At 53.7% G+C, this 24,875-nt stretch overlaps 11 protein-coding genes across 11 annotated transcripts; 5 read left to right on the forward strand and 6 right to left on the reverse strand.

Moving 5' to 3' along the window:
* Positions 1-814: 814 nt before the first annotated feature.
* BO82DRAFT_385322 (uncharacterized protein) lies at positions 815-3,401 on the reverse strand (the record flags this gene model as incomplete). Its single annotated transcript, XM_025638168.1, has 6 exons — positions 2,363-3,401; positions 2,184-2,302; positions 1,900-2,129; positions 1,741-1,767; positions 987-1,689; positions 815-839 (listed from the first exon to the last, which is right to left on the reverse strand). The coding sequence occupies exons 1-6, from the start codon at positions 3,026-3,028 to the stop codon at positions 815-817; spliced, it is 1,770 nt and encodes a 589-aa protein (XP_025489284.1). The 5' UTR covers positions 3,029-3,401.
* A 1,446-nt stretch (positions 3,402-4,847) lies between these two features.
* On the forward strand, positions 4,848-5,898 carry BO82DRAFT_340960 (basic secretory family protein; the record flags this gene model as incomplete). The annotated part of the gene is made up of 1 exon (XM_025633532.1): positions 4,848-5,898. The coding sequence occupies exon 1, from the start codon at positions 4,894-4,896 to the stop codon at positions 5,896-5,898; it is 1,005 nt and encodes a 334-aa protein (XP_025489285.1). The 5' UTR covers positions 4,848-4,893.
* A 63-nt stretch (positions 5,899-5,961) lies between these two features.
* On the reverse strand, positions 5,962-7,789 carry BO82DRAFT_356670 (mitochondrial 54S ribosomal protein mL44). Its single transcript, XM_025635800.1, has one exon. The coding sequence runs from the start codon at positions 7,628-7,630 to the stop codon at positions 6,410-6,412; it is 1,221 nt and encodes a 406-aa protein (XP_025489286.1). The 5' UTR covers positions 7,631-7,789; the 3' UTR covers positions 5,962-6,409.
* Positions 7,790-8,022: 233 nt separating this feature from the next.
* Positions 8,023-8,722, forward strand: BO82DRAFT_434376 (uncharacterized protein; the record flags this gene model as incomplete). The annotated part of the gene is made up of 3 exons (XM_025640938.1): positions 8,023-8,045; positions 8,112-8,294; positions 8,369-8,722. 3 exons carry the CDS (start codon positions 8,023-8,025, stop codon positions 8,427-8,429), a joined length of 267 nt encoding a protein of 88 aa, XP_025489287.1. The 3' UTR covers positions 8,430-8,722.
* BO82DRAFT_137673 (ribokinase family protein) lies at positions 8,463-9,943 on the reverse strand. Its single transcript, XM_025630037.1, has 3 exons — positions 9,817-9,943; positions 9,479-9,739; positions 8,463-9,416 (listed from the first exon to the last, which is right to left on the reverse strand). The coding sequence occupies exons 1-3, from the start codon at positions 9,884-9,886 to the stop codon at positions 8,557-8,559; spliced, it is 1,191 nt and encodes a 396-aa protein (XP_025489288.1). The 5' UTR covers positions 9,887-9,943; the 3' UTR covers positions 8,463-8,556.
* Positions 9,944-10,234: 291 nt separating this feature from the next.
* On the forward strand, positions 10,235-12,516 carry capA (adenylate cyclase-binding protein). Its single transcript, XM_025635801.1, has 3 exons — positions 10,235-10,866; positions 10,921-11,222; positions 11,279-12,516. Exons 1-3 carry the CDS (start codon positions 10,648-10,650, stop codon positions 12,309-12,311), a joined length of 1,554 nt encoding a protein of 517 aa, XP_025489289.1. The 5' UTR covers positions 10,235-10,647; the 3' UTR covers positions 12,312-12,516.
* A 662-nt stretch (positions 12,517-13,178) lies between these two features.
* On the reverse strand, positions 13,179-15,631 carry BO82DRAFT_289681 (uncharacterized protein; the record flags this gene model as incomplete). The annotated part of the gene is made up of 3 exons (XM_025631662.1): positions 13,179-13,371; positions 13,480-15,214; positions 15,361-15,631. The coding sequence occupies 3 exons, from the start codon at positions 15,629-15,631 to the stop codon at positions 13,179-13,181; spliced, it is 2,199 nt and encodes a 732-aa protein (XP_025489290.1).
* Positions 15,632-16,503: 872 nt separating this feature from the next.
* Positions 16,504-17,577, forward strand: BO82DRAFT_137717 (uncharacterized protein). Its single transcript, XM_025630038.1, has 2 exons — positions 16,504-16,853; positions 16,987-17,577. The coding sequence occupies exons 1-2, from the start codon at positions 16,724-16,726 to the stop codon at positions 17,472-17,474; spliced, it is 618 nt and encodes a 205-aa protein (XP_025489291.1). The 5' UTR covers positions 16,504-16,723; the 3' UTR covers positions 17,475-17,577.
* Positions 17,578-17,635: 58 nt separating this feature from the next.
* BO82DRAFT_356676 (exocyst subunit SEC5) lies at positions 17,636-21,052 on the reverse strand. Its single transcript, XM_025635802.1, has 2 exons — positions 18,469-21,052; positions 17,636-18,409 (listed from the first exon to the last, which is right to left on the reverse strand). Exons 1-2 carry the CDS (start codon positions 20,854-20,856, stop codon positions 17,681-17,683), a joined length of 3,117 nt encoding a protein of 1,038 aa, XP_025489292.1. The 5' UTR covers positions 20,857-21,052; the 3' UTR covers positions 17,636-17,680.
* Positions 21,053-21,457: 405 nt separating this feature from the next.
* On the forward strand, positions 21,458-23,323 carry BO82DRAFT_356677 (isocitrate dehydrogenase (NAD(+)) IDH2). Its single transcript, XM_025635803.1, has 5 exons — positions 21,458-21,667; positions 21,743-21,808; positions 21,984-22,070; positions 22,139-22,261; positions 22,326-23,323. Exons 1-5 carry the CDS (start codon positions 21,578-21,580, stop codon positions 23,115-23,117), a joined length of 1,158 nt encoding a protein of 385 aa, XP_025489293.1. The 5' UTR covers positions 21,458-21,577; the 3' UTR covers positions 23,118-23,323.
* Positions 23,324-23,330: 7 nt separating this feature from the next.
* Positions 23,331-24,839, reverse strand: BO82DRAFT_385331 (uncharacterized protein). The gene is made up of 4 exons (XM_025638169.1): positions 24,522-24,839; positions 24,290-24,435; positions 23,973-24,165; positions 23,331-23,855 (listed from the first exon to the last, which is right to left on the reverse strand). Exons 1-4 carry the CDS (start codon positions 24,703-24,705, stop codon positions 23,506-23,508), a joined length of 873 nt encoding a protein of 290 aa, XP_025489294.1. The 5' UTR covers positions 24,706-24,839; the 3' UTR covers positions 23,331-23,505.
* Positions 24,840-24,875: the final 36 nt, after the last annotated feature.

Raw genomic sequence — 24,875 nt, forward strand, 5'->3', positions numbered from 1 at the left:
GGTCTTTCTGTTTCGAGTCGCCTATCTGGTCTTCCTTCTGCTTCGAGTCGATAGTCTGATTGGGGTCTTTCTGTTTCGAGTCGCCTATCTGGTTTTCCTTCTGCAAGGTCTGAGTGGTACGAATGGGGATTCGAGACGGGGACATCGGGAAAGGACTCGCTGGTGTGTTCAGGTATTTGTCCTTGAGCTCCATAAGGCTTCGGGCCGCTGGCGATATGTTCCGTAGCTTGAGCGCTCGTAGACTCGACTGGGCGGGGGAAACCTTCCTGGACGGAGTCTTCAGAAGCAGTTAGCATTGGTACCACAGTAACAAGGGGACTCTCCAACTGGGCTTCGGCAGGGCTATCATGTTCAATGGGAACGATAGGTACCTGAAGGCCCCCAGAGGATTGACCATCCATGTTCTCCTGTAGACCACTTTTCACACGAGATTCCGCAGTCCGAGTCTTGGCAATGTCGAGTTTCCTAGCCTTGGCCTTCGACGTGCTGGCGGCGGGAACCGTGTGGTGGGCATGGGCATCTGAGCTCGCGTCAGAAGCATTAGACCCTACTGAGTATGGATCCGCAGTGTCTGGGCGACTCAGTTCAGGTCTACGAGCCTTGCTCGCAGGACGCATCGGCGCCGATGACAAGGAGGAGATCGAAGAGCCAACGGGCATCGACCGCACAGCAGGCTGACCACGCTGCAGCTCGGACACATTTGTGTCTGAGCGTGCGGACTGTGCCGATTCTGGGCGCTGTTGCTGGATGGGCTTGGGTGCCAGATGCGCCTTCTTATGTGCCGCAATAGCTTCCTGTAGGGCAGATCGACTTTTCATGGAGGTGCCAGCTGCGACGCCCTTACGAGAAATGTTATCGGACTTGGGTGCAATATTGGGGTTCCCAGGGTCTTTTTCGAGCTGACTCCGAGATTTAGGGTCAAGATTGGAGAGGATACTGTACCGGGTTAGTCGAAGCGAAGATGATAAGAAGAGTGATTAACATACTCGTTGCCCTGGTTAGGCCACATGCCAAAGAACACCCAAAATGTACCGCGCATCGCCTGTCTGACAGCCGGGTTGGCGTCTGCGAGTCCTTTCTTGAAGGCCTTTTCGAGTAGCTCCAGCCCGCCTCCGTGTTCAATGGAGGATCTGTTGGCCGCCTGCTTGTTGAGGATGATTTTGAACCAGTCTGCAGAGAAAAGTCGCAACTGGGCATTCTTGTCCTGCGAAGCACCGAAGACGTGCTGCAAGATACGAGGGGTGAAGGAAACATGCTGAATGACAGTCTCCACTGTCATCTTTCCGTTCTGTGCTGTTATCTTCTTCATACCAGCGCACAGCTTGATGAGATTCTGCATGATGATCTCCATCATGGGATCTATCTTGGGTCCACAATATATGGCCATATCCTGCATGAATAGGCAGCCATTCGTTGCCATAGTCGTACGAAGGGAATTGACGACCTTGAAGATACCGTCTAGAATGGACTTCAGAGCCGTGATCAATGTATTGGAGTGGGCGACAGGCGCATTGCCACGGACCAGTCTGCGCAGCAGCATAACGTTCTTCTCACGCTTTGCCCAGTTCTCTTCAGACTCGCGTCCGTCGAAGTGAGGAACCATGGCGCGGATGATGTCTTCAATCTCACGCGAGGAGGAAACATTGAGTGGCTCCACGCTGTCGCCGTCGCTGGGGGTCAATGGGGTTGCTGGACAAGATATTAGCTTCCACTATTGATGCGGGATAGGAGCCAACTCACCCTCGGAAGAGTGCTGCGGAAGAGGGTCTGCTTTGATTATAGGGCGTTTAGGACCTTCAGCCCGAGATACGGGACGTTGAGAAGAAGACTCTACTCCGCTAAGTCCGTCGGCTCGCGACGGGGGGCGTGATTGAAGAGCTTCTGCCCTGGAAATAGGACGTTTGTGTCCATCCGCCCTTGACATGGGCCGTGGATGAGCCTCTAAGCTAGAATGGGGACGTTGTGTGATTCGGTCTGCTCGATGCATGGGCCCTCTATTGGGTTCAAGATCGGCGGGATCGAGATCGATCTGGGTGAGGATGGCGTTCACGATTGTCTTCCGTACGCTGCGGATGCTAAGCTGATTCATGAGATCTGCTTTTGCGCGTGCCGAGGCACCAGATGCTGTGCTTTGGGTTCGTTAGTATCCAGGCCAGGTTGAGATCAAATGGATGGAAGCGTACCCAAACAATTCAACTACAGTCAACTTCGCTGCGTCTCGTACGGCCGGGTCCGCATCTTCGAGACAGTTGACAAGCTTCGCCACATATTGACGGAACCGCAAGCCATGCGTTCTAGACATCTACAACAAGAAGGAGGCTGTCAGACACCCGCCATATATAGAAGAAGGAAGACTACTTACGTTGGAAAGCCAGATCAAAGCCATTTCCTTTGCCCTGGGGTTTCTTCCGACCAGGGCGGTATCGAGAACATAATGTTCCACCTCGGCGCTCGCAGCTGGCCAGAGCTCGGTGAATGCTTGAGCGGCCTGTGCTCTCACCCGTTCTCTGTTATCGCCTAATTTCTCCAGAAGTAGAGGTTGGAGGTTGCGACTGTAATTTGCAATCAAATGCGGTTGTCGCTGAATGAACAAGCGCCTGGTCAGGTGGCTAAGCATATTGAATGCAGGCGTGATGATGTTGCCATGTGGTGAGCTAATGAAAATCCGCGCCGCCTCGAATGATGGCGGCACCGCCGCTTCAGGGACATTCCTCTGTTTGATCTCCGATTTGTAGGCCACCAAAGCACCCGTCTTCGCATCCAGGGATAGGTAGTTGTTTCTGGCGATTTCCACCAGCTCCAAGGCTTTAGCTTCCATGATGTTCAGGAGGATGGTAAACAGACGGCGAACTTCGTCCCCGGACAAAGTGAGAACGGTAAATAAAACGCAGAAGGTGACCGCGGATGTACGAAGGATCCAAAAGAGTTTGATCAAAAATTCGCCAAGGAATGGCAAAATGTCGCCGATGTGAAGTATTGAAGTGAGGACCGCAGCGGTCACCACCGCTTTCCAGTGTCTATCATCCATGATGAGTTAACAACGTACGAAAACAGCAATCCAAAAGGTGTTTTTGAGGGTTTATTTGGTTTCCCAAGAGCAGTACAAAAAACAGCAAGAACGCAGCAAGAAAGCAGGGAGAACGCTTGTAGAATCGCATATAGAACGAGAATACGGGAACGCTCGCAGAAACGCTTGACGAACGTGGGTGAAGGTGGGTAGAGGTGGAGAGGTTGGGAGAGATGAAGAGGAGAGGAATCGGGGGGGGGACGCGCGAGGTCGAGGTCATTCATACCTGAGAACAGTGTACTTCGTGTGGCAGGTGCGCTAATTATTGAATCAAATAAAGGCAGTCGCGGCGACGAGGTTGTTGGTGAGGAGAGAAGGAGCGGATGAGGGTCGGTCGGGAGAGGTGCGGTGGTGGTGGTGAAGGAGGAGGAGGTGGTAGTGGTGGTGGTTGATTGAAGATGGGAAGGAAGTCGTATCGAGGGGAAGGAGCCTGAGTCTAGGCCGATAAGCGACCAACCGCGGCGATAAGCGCTTGTGAATGCAACTCCACTCGGGAAGACGGATCAATTGAGCCCTGACAAGGAGATTGGTATGTGAAGGGGTAGCAGCAATTCAAGTGTGACAGGCAGAGAGGAGATTATATCTAGGTGAGCGTCGTCGAGGCCAGGAGGTGGGGAGTGGGGGGGGGGGTTTGTGGTTGTAATGATGATTTGTTGTTGTTATTGTCCCTGAATCTTTTTTTTCAGTTGGCTTTGTTTACCCGCAACGCCGCCGGAGCCATGGTTGCTCCGCTTTGGGCAAGCCGAGTTGTTATGGCAGCTAACTTACATATAAGTTAGTTGTAATTAGGTAGATACGTACAGTCGCTTGGGTAGTAGACTATGGCCATCACAGCATGGAGCTGCCCAACCCAAGATGATGCTTTGGAGACTTGTACAGGACGTACTGGACTCAAGGGCGACCCGACCCGCCTTGATAATATCAAACTCCCTGTTTTCCCAGGCCCTTGTGGTAGTTCCTCCCTTGCGGACTCGAAACAAAAAGGGGAGAGGCGGCACTGTCAGTTACGCAAGTCCACGGACGGTGCAAGTACTTGCTCACTGATTTTACGATCTAAGCTTTCAGTTATCGCTATGGAGTATAGTATAATAGTAATCGTTGGTGGGTATGTGTGTAGCAATGCAGAGTATGAGTCGAAGCCCGATGAGATCTTGCACAACGAAAAGGGGCGGCGGGGGAAGACGTAAACACGAACGCGACTCTGCTCCATTATATACTTGGGCATCACCATGGGTTATCTCCCCACTCTGAAACCGAACCACCAGCTGATTTGATGAGAGAAACATAGTATTACGCCTGCGACATAAACCGCATCCTCTTCCTTCCCAGAATCGAGTACGTTATTATGTGTCCCGACGACTTTACCGACTACCATGAGTCCTCGGTCGATTAACCTGCAGCAACTCCACCGGATCGACGCGCCGGGGGTGGATCGGGCCATTCTTTGGGGGCCGACGAGCAGACACTTGGACCAGCTGCCGTGTCATGGTCGGGCAAACCACAAGCAGAACTGCATGAGTATTCGTCCTGGTGCACGGAAGATAGACTACAGGCGCTGCATCTTGTCTAGTTCACCAAGTGGAACCAACTCTGAGTCGGAGGAACAATGGATGGTGGATCCTGTCAAGACCATGCGGCATGCTACCGCGTGTCTGCATGCAGGAATCAGCTAACAACTACTTAGAGACCAGGACGGTAGATTCGCGCGCACGCGCCAATATTTAGCCTATACAGTAGATAATTGACGTACAAATCCGTCCACTATCAACCTCTGACCTCACTCACCTGAATAGCAACACGCTGAATAGCTCAAGCTACCTCCCACAATGGCCCGAATCCCACCATCACCATTACCACCACCACCACCTCCTCCCCCTCAAGCCACTACACTACTAACCAACCTCACCAAGCCAGACACCAGCACCACACCCAACACTACCACCCTCACCTCAAGTGACCAGCAGCAGCCCACCACTTCAACCTCAACACCCACCACTGTAAACCCCGCACTCCCCACCCCGAAACTCCTCCTCCAAATCCACGACCTCCGCCACCCCTCCACAACCACCTTCCTCACCCTGATCCCCAATCTAGCCTCCACCCTCGAAACCGCTCTTACCACCATCCTCCAAACCCTCTACACCTGCCCACCACCAAATCCTCAAACACCAAACAACCCCCCCAAAACCACCCCCATAACCTTCACCCCAACCCTGCCCCCGACCCGCTCCATCACCACCTTTCTCCGCCCCATCCCCGGCGTCGCCTACACAACCGGCACCGACCTCGACGCGGACCACAAAGAGATCCACCTCTCGCTCGCCTACATCGCGAGCTGCACCGAGCGATACGCCGACTCCTCCTCCTTGCGCGCCGAGATCGTCGGGGTCCTCACCCACGAACTCGTCCACTGCTACCAGCACACATCACCCGACAGCGACGATGACACCGCCCCAACCCCCCCCGGGGGCCTGATCGAGGGGATCGCCGACTTCGTGCGCCTCAAGGCCGGGCTGGCGCCGCCGCACTGGCAGCGGCCGCGGTCAGCCGCGGAGCGCCCCGAGAAATGGGATCAGGGGTATCAGCACACGGCGTATTTCTTGGCCTGGCTGGAGGAGGTCCGCGTCGGGACGGGAGCGGTGGGGCTGGTGAATGATCGGTTGTTGCGGGTTGGGTATGTGGGTGAAGATGACGACGAAGAGGGGGAAGGAAAGGATGCGCAAAAGCGAGGGGAGGAGGGGTTCTGGCGGGGCCTGTTTGGGGTTGGGGTGGAGGAGTTGTGGGAGGAGTATGGTCGATATCTGGATACCTTGGCGGGAGAAGGACGCTAGCTGGGACTCGAGGGAGGGTGAGATCAATCCTTGAGGAGGCTGTGGGATTCTATCTGGAGCTGGATGGGTAGGAACCTCTGTTCTCCACCCATTTGGGTTGAAAGATATTCTCGTGAGTTGGGTCAAAGTCAGTATTCAGACCGAGATGTGAACATATAGAATCCATTGGATTTATTGAGTACATGTAGATTCAGCCACTTGGATCTCCCAAACAGTTTTTTCGTCTTTGGAACCTTCCACACACACACACCCTTCCCATTGCGAATCTCTATTGGTATAAAGAAAAAGGGACGAGCTTTATAACTAGAAAAAAAAAAATAGAACAACTCGACATGACAGAAAAACATCAGATGAAGTAGAAATTCCCGTATTGTACAGAACCTTGCGAAAATTGCGAAATTGGTAGGAATAATATGTAAATGTTGCACTTGCCGTCAATTGCCACCTTGACAAGGTCTATATCAAAATGTGACGCCGTTTCCAAACACTGCTCTCATGAACCCCCCCCTCTTTACACGATCACCTCCCCCAGATCCACATGAACGGGCTTCCAGGGGGCGGCTCCCTCTTCTTCCATCGAGTTGGGCAGACGCACTTCCAGCGGGCTGTACAGGTACCAGGCCTTGAGGGCGGCAACGGCCGCCCGAGAACGGGCTTCCAGCAAACTAGAACCCGCACCCTCACCCAGCTTATCCTGGCCGGAGTAGATGCCAACGACGAAAACGGGGTGCCGACTCAGGCGACCGGTCTCACTAAGGATTTTGGCGACTGGGGGCTCGAAGTTTTCACGGGCACAGAGGCGGGAAAGATCACGAGCCGGCTCGCGGAAGTTGAACAAATCAGAGATGTTGAGGTGGCGGGAAAGAAAGTGCTGCTCGAAGAAGCGCTTGGCAGCTGGACGGCCAGCATGGAGGTAGATGGCGCCGATAACAGCGCGAACAAACTGGGAGGCTGCCGCTTCGGGGGTGACGCCTGCAGCGTACCGGTCGGTTGCCTGGGGCTGTTTTCGCGGGTCAACGCTGGCCTTGGTGGGGTCGCCGAAAACATCATCATAAACGATCTTCGACGTGATCGACCTCCGCCATGTCGTCTGCTCCTCGTAAGTTCTGTTCGTAGCGGTGGGGGTTGTGTTCGGGTCGACGCCCGGGGCGGCTCTCGTGAACTGCAGGTGGCCAGGGTCGACCTCTCCACCAGGTGCAGCAGCGAGCTCCACACCCCATTCCCTCGACATGGCAGTCAATGTCTTGGGACCGACATAGGCAAACATGGCGGCGAAGATGACCGTCATAGGAAGACGTGGGTATGTGCAGATGAGGTATTCGGAGGTATACTGTGTCAGGAGGTCATGACCAAGGGTAGCCAGAGACTCGTTGTTGAAGTTGTGGTTGGGATCAGCCGATTCGTCCACAAGACAGCGAGCAAGGGTCTCGAGAGGAAGTCGTGAAGGAAGGTAAAGTCGTGCATGGAGCGCAGCGAGTTTCGCGGACTCGCGTACGGCCTTGACAGGCGGAGAAGGGAGGGAGTGCTTGGTGACTTTTGAGCGAGGGGAGCGAATTGACGCAGGAGGGGTTTGTTCCTCAATCGATAGTTCGGCCTCAGCAGGCGTGACAGGGATAGAAGTTGTCGTCTGGTACCGGATACTGTGTTGTATACGTCGCTGCAGTCGACTTCCAGCCCGGGCCTGCGGCGAAAGGACCGAACTGCTCCATCGTTGGAGGTGCAGTCTCTTCATCTGTGCGATTTGTGTGACTTGACAGGCACCCTAAGCCGAAGGAATACCAATTGACCGTATACCCAATTAAGGACTGCGTCGTGGCTTTGGGGTTAGGAAACGGGGGCAGAGGGTCGTCCGACGGGCTGTCAGTACGAACTTTTGGTCGCCAGAGAAAAGTTGAGCGAGCAACAACTTCGGCGGAAGTCACGGGGTTTGGGTTTGGCGGTCGTGTGAGAAAGTCGCCCATGGAGCGCTAAGCCTATTCCAGACATAGCGTCACGGGGTCTGGGACCGGGACTGGAGGGACGAACGACGGCCAGTTCGGCTTCAAACCCGCCAGAACAACGCTTTCTAGCGAGCCACTGTCCACGTTTTCCCCAACCCGCTTAATTTACTTACCCTCAATCACAATGGGTGGAGGCGGAAAGATCCCGTATGTGTTTTTCTTCTGAATCCTCTGAGGTCCCCCGTGTTGCGCTGACCGATGGCCCGCGCGCAGGTATCCTAAGGAAGTCTGGTCTCCCGCCGGAGGCTGGTATGCTCAGCCCGCAAACTGGAAGCTCAACACTGCCATCATTGGTGCCACCATGCTTGGTATCGTTGCTACTGTCTGGAGCATCAGCGCCGACCGTGAGCACCGCGACAAGATGCCCGAGCCTGGCAGATTCTTCCCTAGTCGCTAGTCAGTGCAATTCAGCCAATCCCCTGTCAAGCGTTTCTAAGCATCTGGTCATTGACTCTATCTCGTCTATATAGCTGGAGCAGGGAAATTATCGAACACGAGAGAAGACAACACGCCTCGAAGCAGGACTCATAATGTGGTTGACAGGGATTAAGAAGCGAGTGGGATAAAATGCAATTGCGAAGGTCTCCTGTGGCATGATAGGTTTTGTTTTCATCGTTTTTGAGGGCTGTACGACAATAGAAGGGCGTTCTTCAACCGGTCAGTTGATCTGCAAGTGCTTCCGAGGAGACTCTTCAAGTGTTCGATACAAGCGCTGTGTGTAAAGACGGACCCGTTCCGTGAACTCAGTCTCGTTCCAAAGCTCTCTTCCATCAGTAGATGTAGAAATCTGCGGTACGCCAATCTGTTCAACCACAAGACTCGCCGCTACGGTAGCGAAGACTAGAGCTGATAGGAAATGCTTATGGGCGCCGCCCTCCTTTGCTTTTCGCCAGGTCGTAGATTGCGCGAGCACCGAATCGACAATATTGGCTGGAGTCCTACCCGAGCTGACCATTCCCTGAGTCAATGCACCCAGGAATGAATTTCCGGCCCCAGTGGGATCGACCACAGGTGACGGCATCGACGTATCGGGCTGATGGTACGCCGGCAGCCAGGTTCTTTGCTTTCGGGAAAACGAATAGCTGCCATCTTTACCGGCTCTGATAACGAGATGTCCATTGCCGTCAGGCCCAATGCCCTTGAAAAGAATCCTCTCCACTGTAGCTTTCCCGTAGCTTGTCTCTTCGCTCCAGCCGGGTTGGCCAAACATCATCCCAAGCTCTAGCTCGTTGGGGCTCACGACGTCTACGACTTTTATCGCAGCCAAGAAGCTCTCTTGCTCTTCTGGAGTGCAAAGGTCTGGAACAGGTTCCCAGACGAAGATAGGTCGCTGCGTGGCCGAGACCGACGAGGGCACTTTGCCCTCTTGTTGTAACTGCTCCCGACGTCGCAATATCTCCTGCACGATAGACATACAGCGCGACGAGGAGCAGACCATATGGAAGGTCTTAGAAAGCACTTGTGAGTCCGATAGCATCGATGGCTCTAGCCGCAATTTAGGTGTCAAGTACTTGAAATCTGGAGCAGCGGGTCAGTCATGTATGAGCTCGACGGACAAAAACAAATGCAAAAGCACTAACCCCTCTTTTCGTTCGGCCCGTAGCCATTCCAGGCCCTTGTGGTCAGTCGTCCATGATCTTCTCTTATGACACAATTTGTATCCCAGGACTTGATAACGTCCAGAACCTCTGCGGGGAAGTCGGATCCGACATCGACAATCCAGCTCACAGATCGTGCATACTCTTTCCCAGCAACAAGACGTGCACCAATGACAGCATAAGATGCAGCACCACCAAGGACGTTCTTTACGGGAGGTCTTGTTCCTTCGAAGTCAATGTCGTCTACAACAGTCCGGGGGGTTCCAGTAAGTATATATTGCGAGTAAGGTGGTCAACGAACGTGATGTAAGTTATCGTACCAAGGATAAACATGCCCAGGGTGCAAAAATCGACGTTGTCTTCAGAAGAGAGTCTATTGTTGCCTGCCATTGTGTCCAGAAGACAATCGCCTCTAGCTCGACTTGTCTATATTTTGGTGTAGAATGCGATGGGTGGGGGGTGGAGGGGAAGTAAGTTACTATTGTTGTACAGTACGAGTAATATGATTTCTTGGGCCCTTATCGGAAGGAAGGACGGATTGAGTACGGGCTGATACAGCAACGTCATTGCGCAGAGACCGAGCGTTGGCCGCTAGAAGGTTACCGGGGGTATTAGTACAGTATAGATACGGTAAGTTGTGGCTGGGCCCACCGCCCGATGCTCTAGCCTCAGGCACTGCGGCCCCGAGGGGGGGGGGGTTGTTGGTTCAGGGAGCATCATCTGTCAATCAACATCATCCCACTGACATCCTCACTCACTCGCAATTGTTGCTGCCTTCCACAGCATTTTCCTTCTTCTGCTCAGCAGCCTAACTCTCTCTTTTTCTTTCTGCTGCTGCTGCTTTTCATCATTTGAATTGCACAGCTTGCATTCAACCCGTATCCTTCTGACCTAGTCTCTCCCTGATTATTTTCCGATATCTGCCTCCTTACTTCAACAGGGGCTTTCAAGATGGCGTCAGGAAGCCACATGCATAATCTCACAACCCTCATCAAGCGGTATGTTGCGATCTAAGCACCGGATGTATTGGAAATTCAACCTTCACACTTCATATAATGTCCCTCACTATCTCACATCTCCGTACGGTCCCCTTGATCTGACCATGTATACCTCACCACAGGCTGGAAGCCGCGACTTCCCGCCTGGAAGACATGGCGATGTCGCTGGACGACCCCAACTCGCCCAAGACCATCGGTGCTGTCGCTGCGCCTGAGACGGCCACTCCTGAGACTCCCAAGCCGGCTCCTCCAGCTACCCCCGCGGCCCCCCCCGTGCCGCCACAGATCCAGGACTTCGACACACTCATCAACGAGAACGTGCGGCCATTTGTGGAATTGGGACAAAAGATCAGTGGACTGGTCGGCGAGCAGGTACGTTGGGCTATATGATTTCATTCGCGTTTCTCTGCTAAAGCTCGTTGTCAGTCGAGAGCTGTTCAGCAGGCCTTCGAAGCCGAGCGCACCTACCTCTACGTCTCGACCAAAGCCAAGAAGCCCGACCAGCAGCCCCCGGAGCTCATGACGGAGCTCCACAATGCTTCGGACAGCATCAATAACATTCGCGAGTCTAACCGGGCGTCGCATCTGTTCAACCACCTGAGCGCAGTGGCGGAGGGCATTGTTGCTCTTGGCTGGTTCTTCGCCAGCAAGCCTGCCGATTTCGTCACTGAAATGGTTGGCGGCATCGAATACTATGGCAATAACGTGCTGAAGGACTACAAGGAGAAGTACGTACTTCACCCAGAACGCCAGATTGGTAACTCTGCTAAAGTTGCTTCTCCAGGGACCGCACCCACGTCCAATACATCCAAGCCTACTACCAAATCTTCAAATCGCTCGCCGCCTACCTCAAGAAGCACTACCCCAAGGGTCTGACCTGGAACGACCAGGACGGCATCGACGCCCAGGAAGCCCTCCGCCAGGTCAAGAGCGGCAGCAGCTCTGCCTCTTCCCCCAGCGAAAGTAGAACCGCACCCCCGCCTCCTCCCCCTCCCCCTGTACCTACTATCAACGTTTCCGGCGGCAATGGCGGCGCTCCTCCGCCTCCCCCTCCGCCCCCGGGTGTCCCCCCTCCTCCTTCCAGCGCCCCCGGCTCTAGCACCGACATGTCCGCCGTCTTCGACCAACTGAACCGCGGCGACGCCGTCACCTCCGGCCTCCGCAAGGTCGACAAATCCGAGATGACGCACAAGAACCCTAGCCTGCGGACTAGCTCCGTGGTGCCCGAGCGGCCCAGCTCGCAAGGCAGCTCCGTCTCCTCGCCCACGTCGCGGGCCCGGTCGCCGGCGCCGCCCAGCACCAAGCCCAAGCCCGAGAGCATGCGCTCGCGCAAGCCGCCGCGCAAGGACCTGGAGGGCAACAAGTGGCTCGTCGAGCACTTCGACAACCCGGGCGGCATCGTCGAGATCAACGCCCAGCAGAACCAGTCGATCCTGATCTCGCGCTGCAACAAGACCATCATCAAGGTCAGCAACAAGGCCAACGCCATCTCCATCGACAACTGCACCGGCCTGTCCATCATTGTCGACTCCCTCGTCAGCAGCCTCGACGTCATCAAGTCCGCCAAGTTCGCCCTGCAGATCGACGGCGTCGTCCCTACCCTGCTCCTCGACCAGGTCGACGGCGCCACCGTCTACCTGAGCCAGCAGAGCCTGGCCACCGAGGTCTTCTCCAGCAAGTCCACCGCCATCAACGTCATGCTGCCCCCCAAGGAGGGCAGCGACGACGACACCAAGGAGTGCCCGCTTCCCGAGCAGATCAAGTCCTACGTCAAGGATGGAGTCCTGGTCAGCGAGATCGTGGAGCACGCGGGTTAGGATCCTCGCACGCCCAGCTCAAACCTCGTTTCCTTGACGGATGCGATAAATACTCCGCGCTGTTCAGGTTCGATCTGGTAAATGTAGCATTGGGGAGAGGAAAGACGTTTCCCTTTCTTCTCTATTGCCGTATCTTGTAGATAGATTTGTCTGCATTTAAATCCATTTTTTGGCCTTCCTACATCGTCCGATTTTCAGACCTTCTAATTTCCTGATATCATCACAGGTAGGAAACACTACTTACTTCCACGATAGGCTGTAAGAAGAAGAATCAAATTTAATTTGTCATCTATTCCTCGAACAAACGCATCGCGCACCAACAGGGGACGTATATCCCCTATCGCCCGGTGAAAAGCATGCGACTTCTGAAACATACACTTCCCACACTAGAGGCACTGTTGAGAATGAGCTGCTATTACCATGGGGCTCGTCGAAACCCCCAGTGTTAAGTAAAGAACAAACAAGAGAGCGTGGCCCACTTCGAGTCACGCCACCTGGATACACATGAGCATGCAGAGTGGTGACAGACTCGAAAGGAAAGGGATTATGAGAGATATAGACATGTTGGGTATAGAATGCTAGTCCGATAGTAGGACCCTCTGGGCCGGGTCGTTTTTTTAGCAAGGGATATAAACGAGCATTGATATGATCAGATAGTGAGATGAGCCTGCATCCCATTCGTATGAACTGCTTGTTAGCGGGGAAAGGGTGATTTCAAGGCATCACCCAGAAGTAAGGGATAATGATTGAGGTACACAACGCCTTCGAAGGGCGGGGTAGAGAGTGGAATAATCCTCGATGTTACCGGTCGCGCTGTAACGGTCACAGACCATTATACACATCAGCGCTTAGCTCGCCGGGAGCAAATCAGTGGGGATGGAAGTGTTTATGTCTTTGTACATCCAGCCTCTTTAGTCGCTGTGCAAGGAGACTGTCACCGGCTTCAGTTCCACCGGGCGAATAACCACCGTAGCCGTTCTCGCCCCTATGGAGCTTGCTATAAAGCCCACCTTTAGTGTTGCGCAGCTCCGCGTCTGCGTAAGATGGACTGACGTGCCTTCTCGTTGGTAGGCGGGCCGCTGAAGGACGTGGCGACGACTCGCGCGCAGCCAAGTTCTCGTGACTTGGAAGAGTGGACACTTCGTGAGTCGGAATATGCCGCGCGAACGGATCGCATTGGAAATGGGACGGGTAGTCTGGGTGAGACATCTCGGCAGAGCCGTGAAGGTCAGGTTTTGAAAGATGGCCAGGCGTTGGCTTTCGCGACCGCTTTTCGCCCACAGAGCTCGGGTGCACGGAATGGGCTTCTCGCGAAGCTTTGTAGGGTGAATAGCGGGGGTAAGGAAGTTGGATTTCATTCCGTAGCTTTTCCTTACCATCGGGGACTCGGTTGGCGAAGACGACGCGGATGCTTGAATGCAGGTAAAACCGACCTTTCGAAGGGCAGCATATGTTCAAGTGAATGAGGTAACGTAGAATTGGCTTGTCCTTTGGGTCCTCTGAGGCGTTCAAAGATGCCTCGGGACGATCAGTCCCATAGTTTTTTCGGGCACTCAGGGGCATATCGATTATAGGGCCTGCGGAATAGCTCCGTTGGCGGATGAACGTCTTAGTTCCGGGGTCCATGTCAGTAAGGTCGTAGGGAACAAGGAATAGCTTGACGGCAGTTTTGTTCGGATTCTTGATCATGACCTGTAATTGACCTTGCTGCGGGATCCGATAACAACCGCCCGGCGGCGACTTGGGGGACTCCGCCCTTCTATGCTTTTTCTCCAAGATACGTAAAAGCTCTTGATCATTCGACCTTGTGTCAAGTGGAGACCGGATGTGCTGGTCATTATGCATGCTCCCAGGGCTTTGATGACGGTGTTTCCGGCGTCGACTGTCGCTCGACGTGTCCTTGGGAAGGGAACTATCAAGGTCAATCATGCCCACGTACGGACTGGGGCTATCGTCCGATATTGAACGCCCACAACCAGAGGTGGGATAGCTGTAAAATACGGCAGGGAATGGAATCGTGACATGGGGCGGACACTTAAGGCTGCCTTTACATTTGCCTTTACCCAAGACCCCTATTTGTGCAGTGAAGTCCAACGGTTTGGAGGGGTTCGTCGACATCCTTCCTCGAAGGATGGACTCCTCGTATGAGCCCACCATGGGGGCCAATGCTCTAGACGAGACCTCAGAGCCAATAGAGGGTCGCCTAAATTTGGAATGCGCTGTCTGAACTGACGAAGCGAGCTGGAGGGTATAACCCGAGTTCAAAGACCGTCTTGGTGGTTGGGATTGATAGGCCAAGGCTTTATTCCATTCCCTCGTCGATAAATCCGAATGAAGCTGCGTCCCTCGTCTATGGGTAAAATCAGGAATCTGCATGTCTCGAAAAGTCTCTGGAGGAAGGGTCCGCCGGCGGCTGGCTTTCTCAGAGGAGCCAATATAACCAACATGTTCCGGTCGTGGTGAAAAGTCCAGATCTGTAATGTTGGCTTGGTGCACAAGTGGACTCGTGGGCGCTTTGAGGATGTAACTTGACGAGAACGATCCCAACGAGGGGGCACGAGAGCGTGCTGCCGGGTTTGTTGGAGGATGTGACGGGATATGTCGTTCAGACGCTGCGGGGAACACGGTTGTGCTGAACCAGGGGGTAGTTGGAGAAGAGCTGAGAGGAGAGTAATGTACGTCGTGAGAAAAACTAGGCGATGCCGAGTTTTGTGATTGTTGTCGAATGTGATTCTGTGAGCTTCCTTCTCGGAAATCCCCAGAGTGTAGTGCCGAACGAGGGCGCTCAATATCGGCAGGAGACGCCAGCTGTTGGTCGTCCGAAGGGAGCTGATTACTCGCATCATTTGAGTCAATTAGTTGATCCCTCATAGCGGAGTATGTTTGTGGAATATAAGGGGGAGCTTCGTGACTGGCACACGCCTCTCCCAGCTGTATCCATCAGGTTAGCAGGTATATCATCGCACACCTTACATAGGTTGAATAAGGGAGTTTTTTTCGACAGTGAGAGGAGCTGCAGCAAGACTCGACTTTTCAAGGATAACTAGACATACGGAGCGATGGTAAATCCATTTCAAACCGTCGACATTTGTGAATCGCTCTATTGATTTCCCGCGGTCGTTTGCGTCATATACATCGAACGGCGAGGGACCTTCGGGGTTACTATACTGGTCCCTGGAGGAGGGGCGGAATCCAGGGGAAGTATTATGAGAGTCCTCCCAAGGAGCTATGGTTCGATTTTGAGTCTGTTGACCTGAACAATGGTCATCAGACCACAAGTCACTGGACCGTTCGGGGTCCATATATTGAAAGATAGGCATGGTCACCGGAAGATGGGACGGACAATGGGGGGTGCAGAAACGGCAAACATCTCAGCCCTAAAAAGGTAGAGGGCTTTGTAGGGAAGGGAACAACGAATCTAATATAGTAGTGGTAAGGGGAAGTGAAGGATCAGAGCTGTGCTGTGGCACGTCAGGCCGAAGTGGCGGAGGAGTCACGGTAGGGTGGACTGGTGGAGTATGACCTGGACGGAATTGAATGGATCGACCGCGGGATGAGGCGGTTACAACATGATAAGGTGATGGAAAAGCTAAACCGATCAAGATGGCCAGACAAGGATGAGAAGAAACAGAAGATATGTGAGTACACCGGCAAAGAATGCCACCAAGGCAGTCAAGGCAAAAATTGACAAGATTCGCGGCGGTAGAGAGTACCTTTGGGGGAGGGTTTGCAGCAAGAATGGTGGTGGTGATGGTGGTTGGTACGTTAACTAGTAGTCGAGCTCATAAAAAGAAGAATAAGAATGAGGAGAAGCCGCAGGGGGGGCGAAAAGGCAGACGGAATGAAACAATACCTCCCGTTACGGTTTTAACTCTTTCTTGCTCTCCCCCTCTCCTTGTCCCACGAGTTCTTCTGGAAATATGAAATATGACTTGTTCCTCCTCTTCAGTGCATTCTAATTTCTGCCACATTGTGTGCACCTGAGCTATCGTGTCACTTGTCTGCTGGTGACAACTCACGAAGAGAATCCTTGTTACCAACACTTACCTGTACTGTACCTGACGAGGACAATTTTGTACTGTACGACTCCAACTTTTTCCGGCGGTCGTTGCGGCACGGGATCTTCTCCCCGTTTGCTGCTAAACTTTTTTTTTTTGGCCCATTTTCCCAGAGAAACAATCGGGTGGGACAGCAAGTTGTCGCAATTGTTGCCCAATACTTTCGTACAGTGACCTACACCGTCTTGACTTGGCCTTATCACGTCCATTTTTTTTGTCTCTTCGAAACTCCGGGCCAGACAAGCAAACGCCTCCCTAAAGTTTCCAAGAACCACAACCACACCTTGAACAGTTATCACCAATACTATAACCATCACAACTACCACCGCCAACCCCCTTTTCAACTCATCCACCATGGCACTTAAACGCACCCGCGACGAGACCAACCGCGAAGAAAAGCGACCAGCCGATGCGCCAGTCAAAAAGCGAAAGGGCTTCTCCGTCGGCCCAGCCAATCTACCCGATGGCACTTATCGTCGCAAAAGTATGTCGCATTCCTCCTAACCCCTCCACTACTTGCCCAGTGATCTTGCGTCATTCCTACTACTCCAATCTCACACCCCATCATCTCCCTCATGGCACTTCGCTAACAAGCACACCCCCCCAAACCCAAACAGCCCAGAAGATAAAGTCCGATTTGATCCAAAAAGCCAAGGTCAAGAAAGCGTACGCCAAAATCCGCGACGAAGCGCTGGCGGCCGCCCCGCCCAAGCCCATCTACACGGCCGATGAGGATGATAACAAGGAGGGAGAAGAAGAAGAAGTCGAGCCCGCGTCCTTGGAACTGCACCCGGACCGGATGGCGATGCTGAACGAGCCCGAACCGGAGCCCAAGCCTGCGCAACGAGCGGACAACAGCGGCCGCGATGCGCGGGGGGGCCGTCGGGTCCGGAAACCGAAGCCCTCGGCTTTTGCGAAGGAGATGGAGCTGGCGGAGAAACGGCAACAGGAGGCTGAGAGGCGGAGGGAGCAGAGAGAGTTTCGGCAGAAGGACCGGGAGGCTATGGCTCGGGCTAAGAAGCCGGATCAGAGTGGAAAGAGGAGATTGGGGAGGGAGAGCACAGTGTTGCTGAGTCGGGTGCAACGGATGGTTGGGTCAGCTTAAAAACAAAAGAGGCGGAGCTTTGGCAAAGGGACGCGATTCATGAAGAGGGAGCAGGAATGGGGAAAAAAATGATACCCGCGAACTTACGATAAGAGTTCGAAATTGTTTGATTTATTGTACATACTCGGGTGCATGCATCTACGTATGTATGTCGTGTGAGATTGTTTAGAACTCATATGCATAACATAGCTAGTCTGAAAGAATACTCATGCGGAAGCTTTGTGCCCTCCGCTGCGTGGTTTTCTGAAACAAGCGAATTCCCCCTTGGTCCTCTCTCTCAACCGCTTGAGGGTGACCCGCATTTCGCTCAGCTCTGACTGCAGTCGGGCGCGAGCTTCGTGAGTGGTTCGACGGTCCAGTTCCACATAGATCTGGCTCTGGATGGCGGATGCCTCGTCAGTTGAGTATTGGGACATGGTTTGCGCAATGAACTCGGTATCGAGAGTCGCCTGCATCAAAGCCGCGAGCGTGTACTGGGACCGTGTGCTGAAGGCGGTCAAAAGAGACGTTGATATTTGGGTCAACAGATATGTGAGGATGACCGATAGCAGAGGCGATTGTGCGGCCGAGAGTGAGCGATTTCCTGTGGTCAACAAGGTGGATGGAATTGTGGTTGTGATTTCGGTATGAACCAATACAAGTGCTAGCATCGCGTTATACACATATGGGCGGACCTGCTCTGGCCGCGAGTCACCAGCTGGTTCCCAATCGGGTCCAGCAATGCTCTCAATGATTGTCGAGTTTAGTTTATTGATGGTCGGCTTGGTGTATGATTGAAACAAACGATCTTCTATCTGGCCGAGTACGTCCCGAATGGTCTTTGCCTCTTCGGTCAATTTCACTGAAAAGGAGTTCTCAAAGTATGCAACCAGCTGGGGAACGAGGTCTGCCTGGAATGCCTTGATGTTCGATAAAGTCAAGAGTAGGCGCACATTCTATATCACAGTCAGTTTCCAACGAGTCAGATATGTCAAGGAAAAAAGCAAGTACTCACACGATCACGGACATCAACCGCGTCTGCTATCAGCAGGGATGTTGCTGGATCAGTTGTGGCTTTGGCGACCGTCGGTCCAGCTAGAACCCACTCATCTTCCCCTTCTGTAGATGCGGGATGTTCCGCATTCTCGACGAGCCCACTGAGAGCTTTGTAGACGCTCGACACAAACTGGCCGCGCACCATGAATAACAGCTTGTTAGAGGGCTGTGTAACAATATCTACAGAGCCCGCCTTCACCATGGCTTCCGAGATATAGAGTATTCTTTGCATACCACTAATGATGGCATTCTCGAAGGAAACGAATAAACCAGGCATCTTCGTCAAATCTCTCCTTTCAGGATCTCGTGTCCAGTCTTCAAGCATCTTGCAAATTTCGGCATCCTTGCCCCAGGCTGCGCAGGCCACACGCACGGAGCGCTCACGCGCGACACTGACAAGCGACTTGAGGAGATCGTGAGTATTGCCGCTATTCGACACCGGCTCCAAAGCGGCCATTTCACTAGCTGCTGTTCCAATTGTTACCAAAAATTGACCGAGATAATGCACACCGCTGACAGAGTTCGAAAAGGGCGGCCAGAAAGCATAGTCTTCCCAATATTCCCCGCGTTTGGGAGTGGGAAAGGGCATGTTCTTTGGGTCCAACTTGAACCGCGATTCTGTGGGGGTCACTCCGAGGCTTCCTGGGCTATTTGGACTCGCTGCGGAAATCGGAGATGTGAGGAGAGACACATCGTCCACCGGCGGATCAGCAAATAGGGACAGCACACTCTCGCGAATCAAGTTAATAAGCTCAACGGCGCCTTTCTGCAGATCCCTCACATCACTAGAGGACAGCCGGTGGTGCTTACGACTCTCCCCCTCGAACCCAGCTGGTAAAAGCTTTTGCTTGCTGCCGTCGATGAAGGATTGCGCTACCTCCCAGAAATCGAAAACCTCACCGAGAAGGCCCCCCTGAGAAGACAAAAGCCTGGTCAAGTAGGTATTGATGCACCCCCACAACTCAGTCACCTGATCGGTATCTCGCATTGACTCGTTTTCTTTTGAATTATCGCGTGGTGCTAGGCGTAGATATGAGGCCACTGCTTGAGGTGTCGGTTTCTCACCGCTAGCAAGCCGTCGTCTCAAGATCTCTATCTCTGATTTGCAACGCTCACAGAAAGCCATGATCTTGGTCTTGAGAAAATCATATCGGCTAAGAAGCCAGACCCAGATAGGATTGTCATCAACCCCTAATTCTAGAAGAGCACATATCAACTCCATGTGCTCCTCGACTGGACCAGTTGCTGTGATGGTCGTTGATGTTGTAGGCGCGTCGCTCAAACGCCTCCACAGATCACGCTTGAATGCTTGGATCTGCTGGTCCACATCTATCCACATCCTTCCCATGGCCAGGATAACGTGCGTTTCCTCATCGGTCAGTGGCCGGTCCCTCCCTGTCGCGGTTTCGGCGATGTTCTTGGCGGTCTTCGCAAGAGAGCGGGCTTTGCGAAATTGCTCAAACACGGAATCATAATCTCGCTGCTTGATCGACTTAGAGAGTTGCCCTCCGATCTCGTAGATATCCCGGTGTTTCTCCATCATTTCCACTACTGATTTTAGCACCTGCTCTCTCTCGCGACCGCCCAGAGCTGGCCCCCACACCTCCTCAGCCTTAACGGACGCTTCCAGCAGAGGCACCCGAATACCCTTCATGCCGTACTCGCTCTCCTTGGTGAGAGCATTCTTTCCGGGTCCAACCTCTGCAATGGCGGCAGTGGAGATGCTGTGCCTGCTACCGGAAAGGTTTCGGAAATGTCCAACCGACCTGCGGTGACCTTGAGGGCTTAACAATTCCTCCATCTGACCTTGAGTCTTCATTTCCGTATAGACGCTATCGATTGTGGCCTTTGCTCGGACGAAGCGCTCAAAGTTCGCTTCGACGAGGACTTTGAGGGATGCGGACTTCTGGTCGATGGATCGGGAGAGACAATCGAGGCCATCGAGGAGGGATTGTATCGATGCATCGGAATGCACCTGAGAAAGAAACAGTGAAGGAGAGAACGAGGTTGAAGAGAGCAAGAATTGGTTTCGTAAACGGCTCTCTTCGTCCAGAGATAAGCCTCGAGCTTTAAGGATCTTGAGCACGCTGTCGCCCATTCCCAAGGGGTCCGGTTCATCCACCTTGAGATTCTCGCGCCCATTATTGCCTTTGAATGAGCCTAGGGTGACACTCTTTCGAGTGCTATTGTTGCGTTCCAAGGCGAAATAGCGTGATCGCTCTGAGCGGGAGCCGCGGCGTTCCAGCGCCTCGGCCTCCTCTGGATCGCTTTCGTCCAACTCTGCGGGCCATTCTTCAGGATAAGCCGATGGGAGATTGTAGTAACTGGCCACGTCGACCTCGGCCATGGTGAAGAAAAACGGGATGGCCGAGGGAGGAGGAGGGTGGTGAGGAGGAGGTGGCAGTGGTTGTGGTTGTGATTGTGGTTGTGGTTGTGCTAAGGGTGCGACAGACTAAGGAGAAGACAATTAGGCTGTCACAGCGTCATACAGTCACAGGTCGCAGCTGAGCTGTACAGTATAGGTAGTCTAGGTGAGGTAGTGGAGCAAGCGCAGAAAAGAGAGAAGTCAGATTTCCTAAGAAGGCAAGGATAACATGAGTAGTGGATAAAGCTAAAACGTGCCGTGTTTCCCAGGACTAGGTTACTGCTGCATCACCACCTGGCAGGCCTGACAAGGACAAGGGACGGTCGGAGAGTCGGAATACGTAGCCTCGTTAGCCTCGTCAGTTATCTGATCGTGGGTCCAGTTGGCCAAAACAGCCAAACAACCAAACGGCCACACACGGCATGCCTGGATGGCTGGTCTGGTCGGACCGGGAGCGGCGCTGCCGAGAATGGGCAGGGAAGTTCACACTCATTCAGGTTCAAACTGCTTTCACACAGCAAAGCCAGTCCGCCCGCACCGACCGCCCGTGCCCGCCGCCTTTCCCTTCCCATCCTTTCCATCTCCTCTCCTCTCCTCCTCCTCCTTCTCCTCTTTCCCTCCTCACCTCTCCTCTCTTTCTTCACCAATCCTTTAATCTTATCCTCTCACCTGTCCGTCGTTGTATTCTCGGGGACCTGTCACAATGATCGCTGCTAGGAACTTTGTCGCTCCCGCCCGCCAATGCTTGCGGACCACACGTGTGTCCCCTCGCATTGTGTCGCCTCTCTCTCAGGTAAGGATCGGACAGAGCCTTTGTCCCCGTTTGATCTGCGACAAGCTGGATCTTTGAAACTGACCATTTGTATAGCTTCGCTCCTACTCCGCCGCTGCCGACGAGCGCGTCGCTAAGTTCAAGGGACAGAAGGGTTCTGATGTATGTCGCGCTCCGGGCCAACCGCCTGAACTTTTTTTCCCCATACCTGCCCGTCCATGTCCTTTGGTCCGGCAACTTCCGCCGCGATCATCGACAGTTCCTCCTCTTTCCCTGGATTCGCAAACAATACTATACGGAATCCTCTCTCAATATGGCTCTAACGACTTCGTTATAGGGAAAATACACTGTTACCCTGATCGAGGGTGATGGTATCGGCCCCGAGATCTCCCAGTCGGTGAAGGACATCTTCGCTGCCGCTAATGTAAAGCTCTCCCAATCTCAACCATCTGTGTGTCGCATCACCCATTACTCACCGATATTCTTATCCAGGCCCCTGTCAAGTGGGAGCCCGTCGATGTTACTCCCATCTTGAAGGACGGTAAGACCGCCATTCCCGATGAGGCCATCAAGAGCGTGCAGAAGAACTACGTTGCCCTGAAGGGTCCCCTCGCTGTAAGTTCCGCATTTTCCGTCGGTTGCTACTATCGAAGCAAGGGCTAATAAACACCCTCAACAGACCCCTGTCGGTAAGGGACACGTCTCTCTCAACCTCACCCTCCGTCGTACCTTCAACCTCTTCGCCAACGTGCGTCCCTGCCGCTCCATTGCCGGCTACAAGACCCCCTACGACAACGTCGACACCGTCCTGATCCGTGAGAACACTGAGGGTGAATACTCCGGCATTGAGCACGTCGTCGTCGACGGTGTGGTCCAGAGCATCAAGCTCATCACCCGTGAGGCTTCCGAGCGCGTCCTCCGCTTCGCCTTCCAGTATGCCCGCTCCATCAACAAGAAGAAGGTCCGTGTTGTGCACAAGGCCACCATTATGAAGATGTCCGACGGTCTCTTCCTCAACCTCGCCCGCGAGATTTCCAAGGAGTTCCCCGACATTGAGTTCGACGCCGAGCTTCTGGACAACTCCTGCCTGAAGATCGTCACCGACCCCGCTCCTTACAACGACAAGGTTCTTGTCATGCCCAACCTGTACGGTGACATTCTTTCCGACATGTGCGCCGGTCTCATCGGTGGTCTCGGTCTGACCCCCTCCGGTAACATTGGTGACGAGTGCTCGATCTTCGAGGCTGTCCACGGATCCGCCCCCGACATTGCTGGCAAGGGCCTTGCCAACCCCACTGCTCTGCTCCTGAGCAGTATCATGATGCTTCAGCACATGGGTCTCACCGAGCACGCTGCTCGTATCCAGAAGGCCACCTTCGATACCCTTGCCGAGGGTAAGGCTCTCACCGGAGATCTTGGCGGTAAGGCCAAGACCCACGAGTACGCCGAGGCCATCATGTCGCGTCTGTAAGGGATTAAGCTACGATTGTACTATTCCCTCTTTATACCTTGTTCTTTTCCTTTAGCCTGTGAATGACTAGACTAAATGTGTACTCAACTTTCTATATGTCCCTCAATGTATGTAGATGCTATATTATCTCTCTTTGTCTTGAAAGGCTGTGATATGCTTGGGTGCATGTACAATGACAGTGAAACTCTATGATATTTGTGGTCAAGGTTGGAGAGCATGATCAACAATCCGGTGAGAATTCATGGATATCACATGAAATGCGGTGATACCGAAATAGGCAAAGGTAATCGTACAAAGATAGACAAACCCCAAACGCCAGCTCTTAGCTCCAGGTATCAACTCTTGCAGTAGTAAGAAAAACAATCATGCGCACACCAAACATCGTTCCTCAAGCCTGTCGTCTCCGGCCGCCTCGTCTCGTGCCTGTTCCCGCGCCCTTCTTCTCCTTCTGTTTCGACCGAGACGTTTGCGCCCGCGTGCTCCGTGTTGTCGGCGAGCCCCCGGCATCTCCATCGGCCTCCTCGTCCGGATCGCTATCGTCCTTGACCCCGTCCGAACCCTCCTCATCGCCTTCATCCGACTCATCGCCCGAATCCCCATCGTCTTCGCCGTTGCCTGAGCCTTTCCCGGGAGTCTCGATCTCAACCTGCAGTCGCGACGAGCGCGTACCGCGCCCTCCTTGCCGCCCACCACGACCGGGTTTCCTTCCTCGCGACGGCGCGGGAGACGAGCGGGGTTCTAGAACGCAGAAAAAGACAATCAGTAAGCCTTCACCACCGGTAACATGGAGCTTCCCAGCGCGCGTCCATGTCGAAGACCTGAGAGGCTAGGGGGTCATTCGCAACCAACACGTACCATCCGTATCAGCCACCGTGCTCCCTCTTCGCGAGTCCGCCGGTCCACTCGGATCCGGCGACGGGGATCCCTCCATGGCCAATCTCCTCTCGAACATCAAGTCGCCGTATTCGTCCTCGGGCAGCTCGAATGGGCAGTAGAACTCCCTTGTGCCGTCGACATCATCGGAGGTTTCGGTGATCAAGGAATCTTCCTGAATTGCACGTCAAGGCAATTGAGTCAACATCTCATAAAAGCTGCGACGCGCCTGGGAATGGTGCCCCAAAAGACGGAGTGGGGGGCGAGGGGTGCGCATAACACAAATTCAAGAGACTTACACGTTCATCCAGAGCTGGAAGGTTGTACAAGGTGCCTAGCTTTTTCCAGATCCCGGGGATTCGAGTATGTTCTGCATTGGCGGGCGCGTATCCTTGACTTTTCATGAATTCCGAGATGGCGATCATGCGGAAGTGTTTGTGCATGCCTATCAGGTACCACCAGTCAGCTCAAAGCAGATTCGCAATTGCTTTTCAGAATTCTTTGAAGTGAAGATCTCTGCGGCTGACGTACCGACGGGCTTCCATTTGATGATCCCCTTCAATAAGGCTGTCTCTTGCTCATCTGTCCAAGGGTCTGTGACTGGGTCGTAGTCTGCGGGCGGTTGGGTTCCCCCGGGGGGGGCCGCGGCGCTTGCGGAGGGAGGCTCGGTGCTGCCGCCTGGGGGGGTGAGCTTGGCTTTCTTTCGAGGGGGCATAGTGATTATTAGTGTGTGTCGCGCGTGTGCTGAGAAGTGAGTGAGCGACAGAACAGCTAAGAGACGGGCTGATCTGGTCGATTGAGCTTCCTTGTAGCTCTCGGTGTCTGCAAATGCAAGCAAAGCAAATTAGCTGCGGGCGAAGCTGAATTCCAAAGTTCCTCCTCTCG

Source organism: Aspergillus uvarum (genome assembly GCF_003184745.1).
Source record: "Aspergillus uvarum CBS 121591 unplaced genomic scaffold BO82scaffold_49, whole genome shotgun sequence".
Taxonomy (NCBI): Eukaryota; Fungi; Ascomycota; class Eurotiomycetes; order Eurotiales; family Aspergillaceae; genus Aspergillus; species Aspergillus uvarum.

Coding starts and splice junctions, on each gene's coding strand:
- BO82DRAFT_356670 (XM_025635800.1), bottom strand. CDS start 7,630: ATGAAGAGACTGCACCTCCAACGATGGAGCAGTTCGGTCCTTTCGCCG.
- BO82DRAFT_137673 (XM_025630037.1), bottom strand. CDS start 9,886: ATGGCAGGCAACAATAGACTCTCTTCTGAAGACAACGTCGATTTTTGC. Junction 9,740..9,816: donor CCTGGGCATGTTTATCCTTG/GTACGATAACTT, acceptor GGACTGTTGTAG/ACGACATTGACTTCGAAGGA. Junction 9,417..9,478: donor CGGGCCGAACGAAAAGAGGG/GTTAGTGCTTTT, acceptor CCGCTGCTCCAG/ATTTCAAGTACTTGACACCT.
- capA (XM_025635801.1), top strand. CDS start 10,648: ATGGCGATGTCGCTGGACGACCCCAACTCGCCCAAGACCATCGGTGCT. Junction 10,867..10,920: donor GTGGACTGGTCGGCGAGCAG/GTACGTTGGGCT, acceptor GCTCGTTGTCAG/TCGAGAGCTGTTCAGCAGGC. Junction 11,223..11,278: donor CTGAAGGACTACAAGGAGAA/GTACGTACTTCA, acceptor TTGCTTCTCCAG/GGACCGCACCCACGTCCAAT.
- BO82DRAFT_137717 (XM_025630038.1), top strand. CDS start 16,724: ATGGCACTTAAACGCACCCGCGACGAGACCAACCGCGAAGAAAAGCGA. Junction 16,854..16,986: donor TGGCACTTATCGTCGCAAAA/GTATGTCGCATT, acceptor AAACCCAAACAG/CCCAGAAGATAAAGTCCGAT.
- BO82DRAFT_356676 (XM_025635802.1), bottom strand. CDS start 20,856: ATGGCCGAGGTCGACGTGGCCAGTTACTACAATCTCCCATCGGCTTAT. Junction 18,410..18,468: donor CGGTTGATGTCCGTGATCGT/GTGAGTACTTGC, acceptor ACTGTGATATAG/AATGTGCGCCTACTCTTGAC.
- BO82DRAFT_356677 (XM_025635803.1), top strand. CDS start 21,578: ATGATCGCTGCTAGGAACTTTGTCGCTCCCGCCCGCCAATGCTTGCGG. Junction 22,071..22,138: donor ACATCTTCGCTGCCGCTAAT/GTAAAGCTCTCC, acceptor ATTCTTATCCAG/GCCCCTGTCAAGTGGGAGCC. Junction 22,262..22,325: donor CCCTGAAGGGTCCCCTCGCT/GTAAGTTCCGCA, acceptor CACCCTCAACAG/ACCCCTGTCGGTAAGGGACA.
- BO82DRAFT_385331 (XM_025638169.1), bottom strand. CDS start 24,705: ATGCCCCCTCGAAAGAAAGCCAAGCTCACCCCCCCAGGCGGCAGCACC. Junction 24,436..24,521: donor CATCAAATGGAAGCCCGTCG/GTACGTCAGCCG, acceptor GGTACCTGATAG/GCATGCACAAACACTTCCGC. Junction 23,856..23,972: donor CACGGTGGCTGATACGGATG/GTACGTGTTGGT, acceptor TCTGCGTTCTAG/AACCCCGCTCGTCTCCCGCG.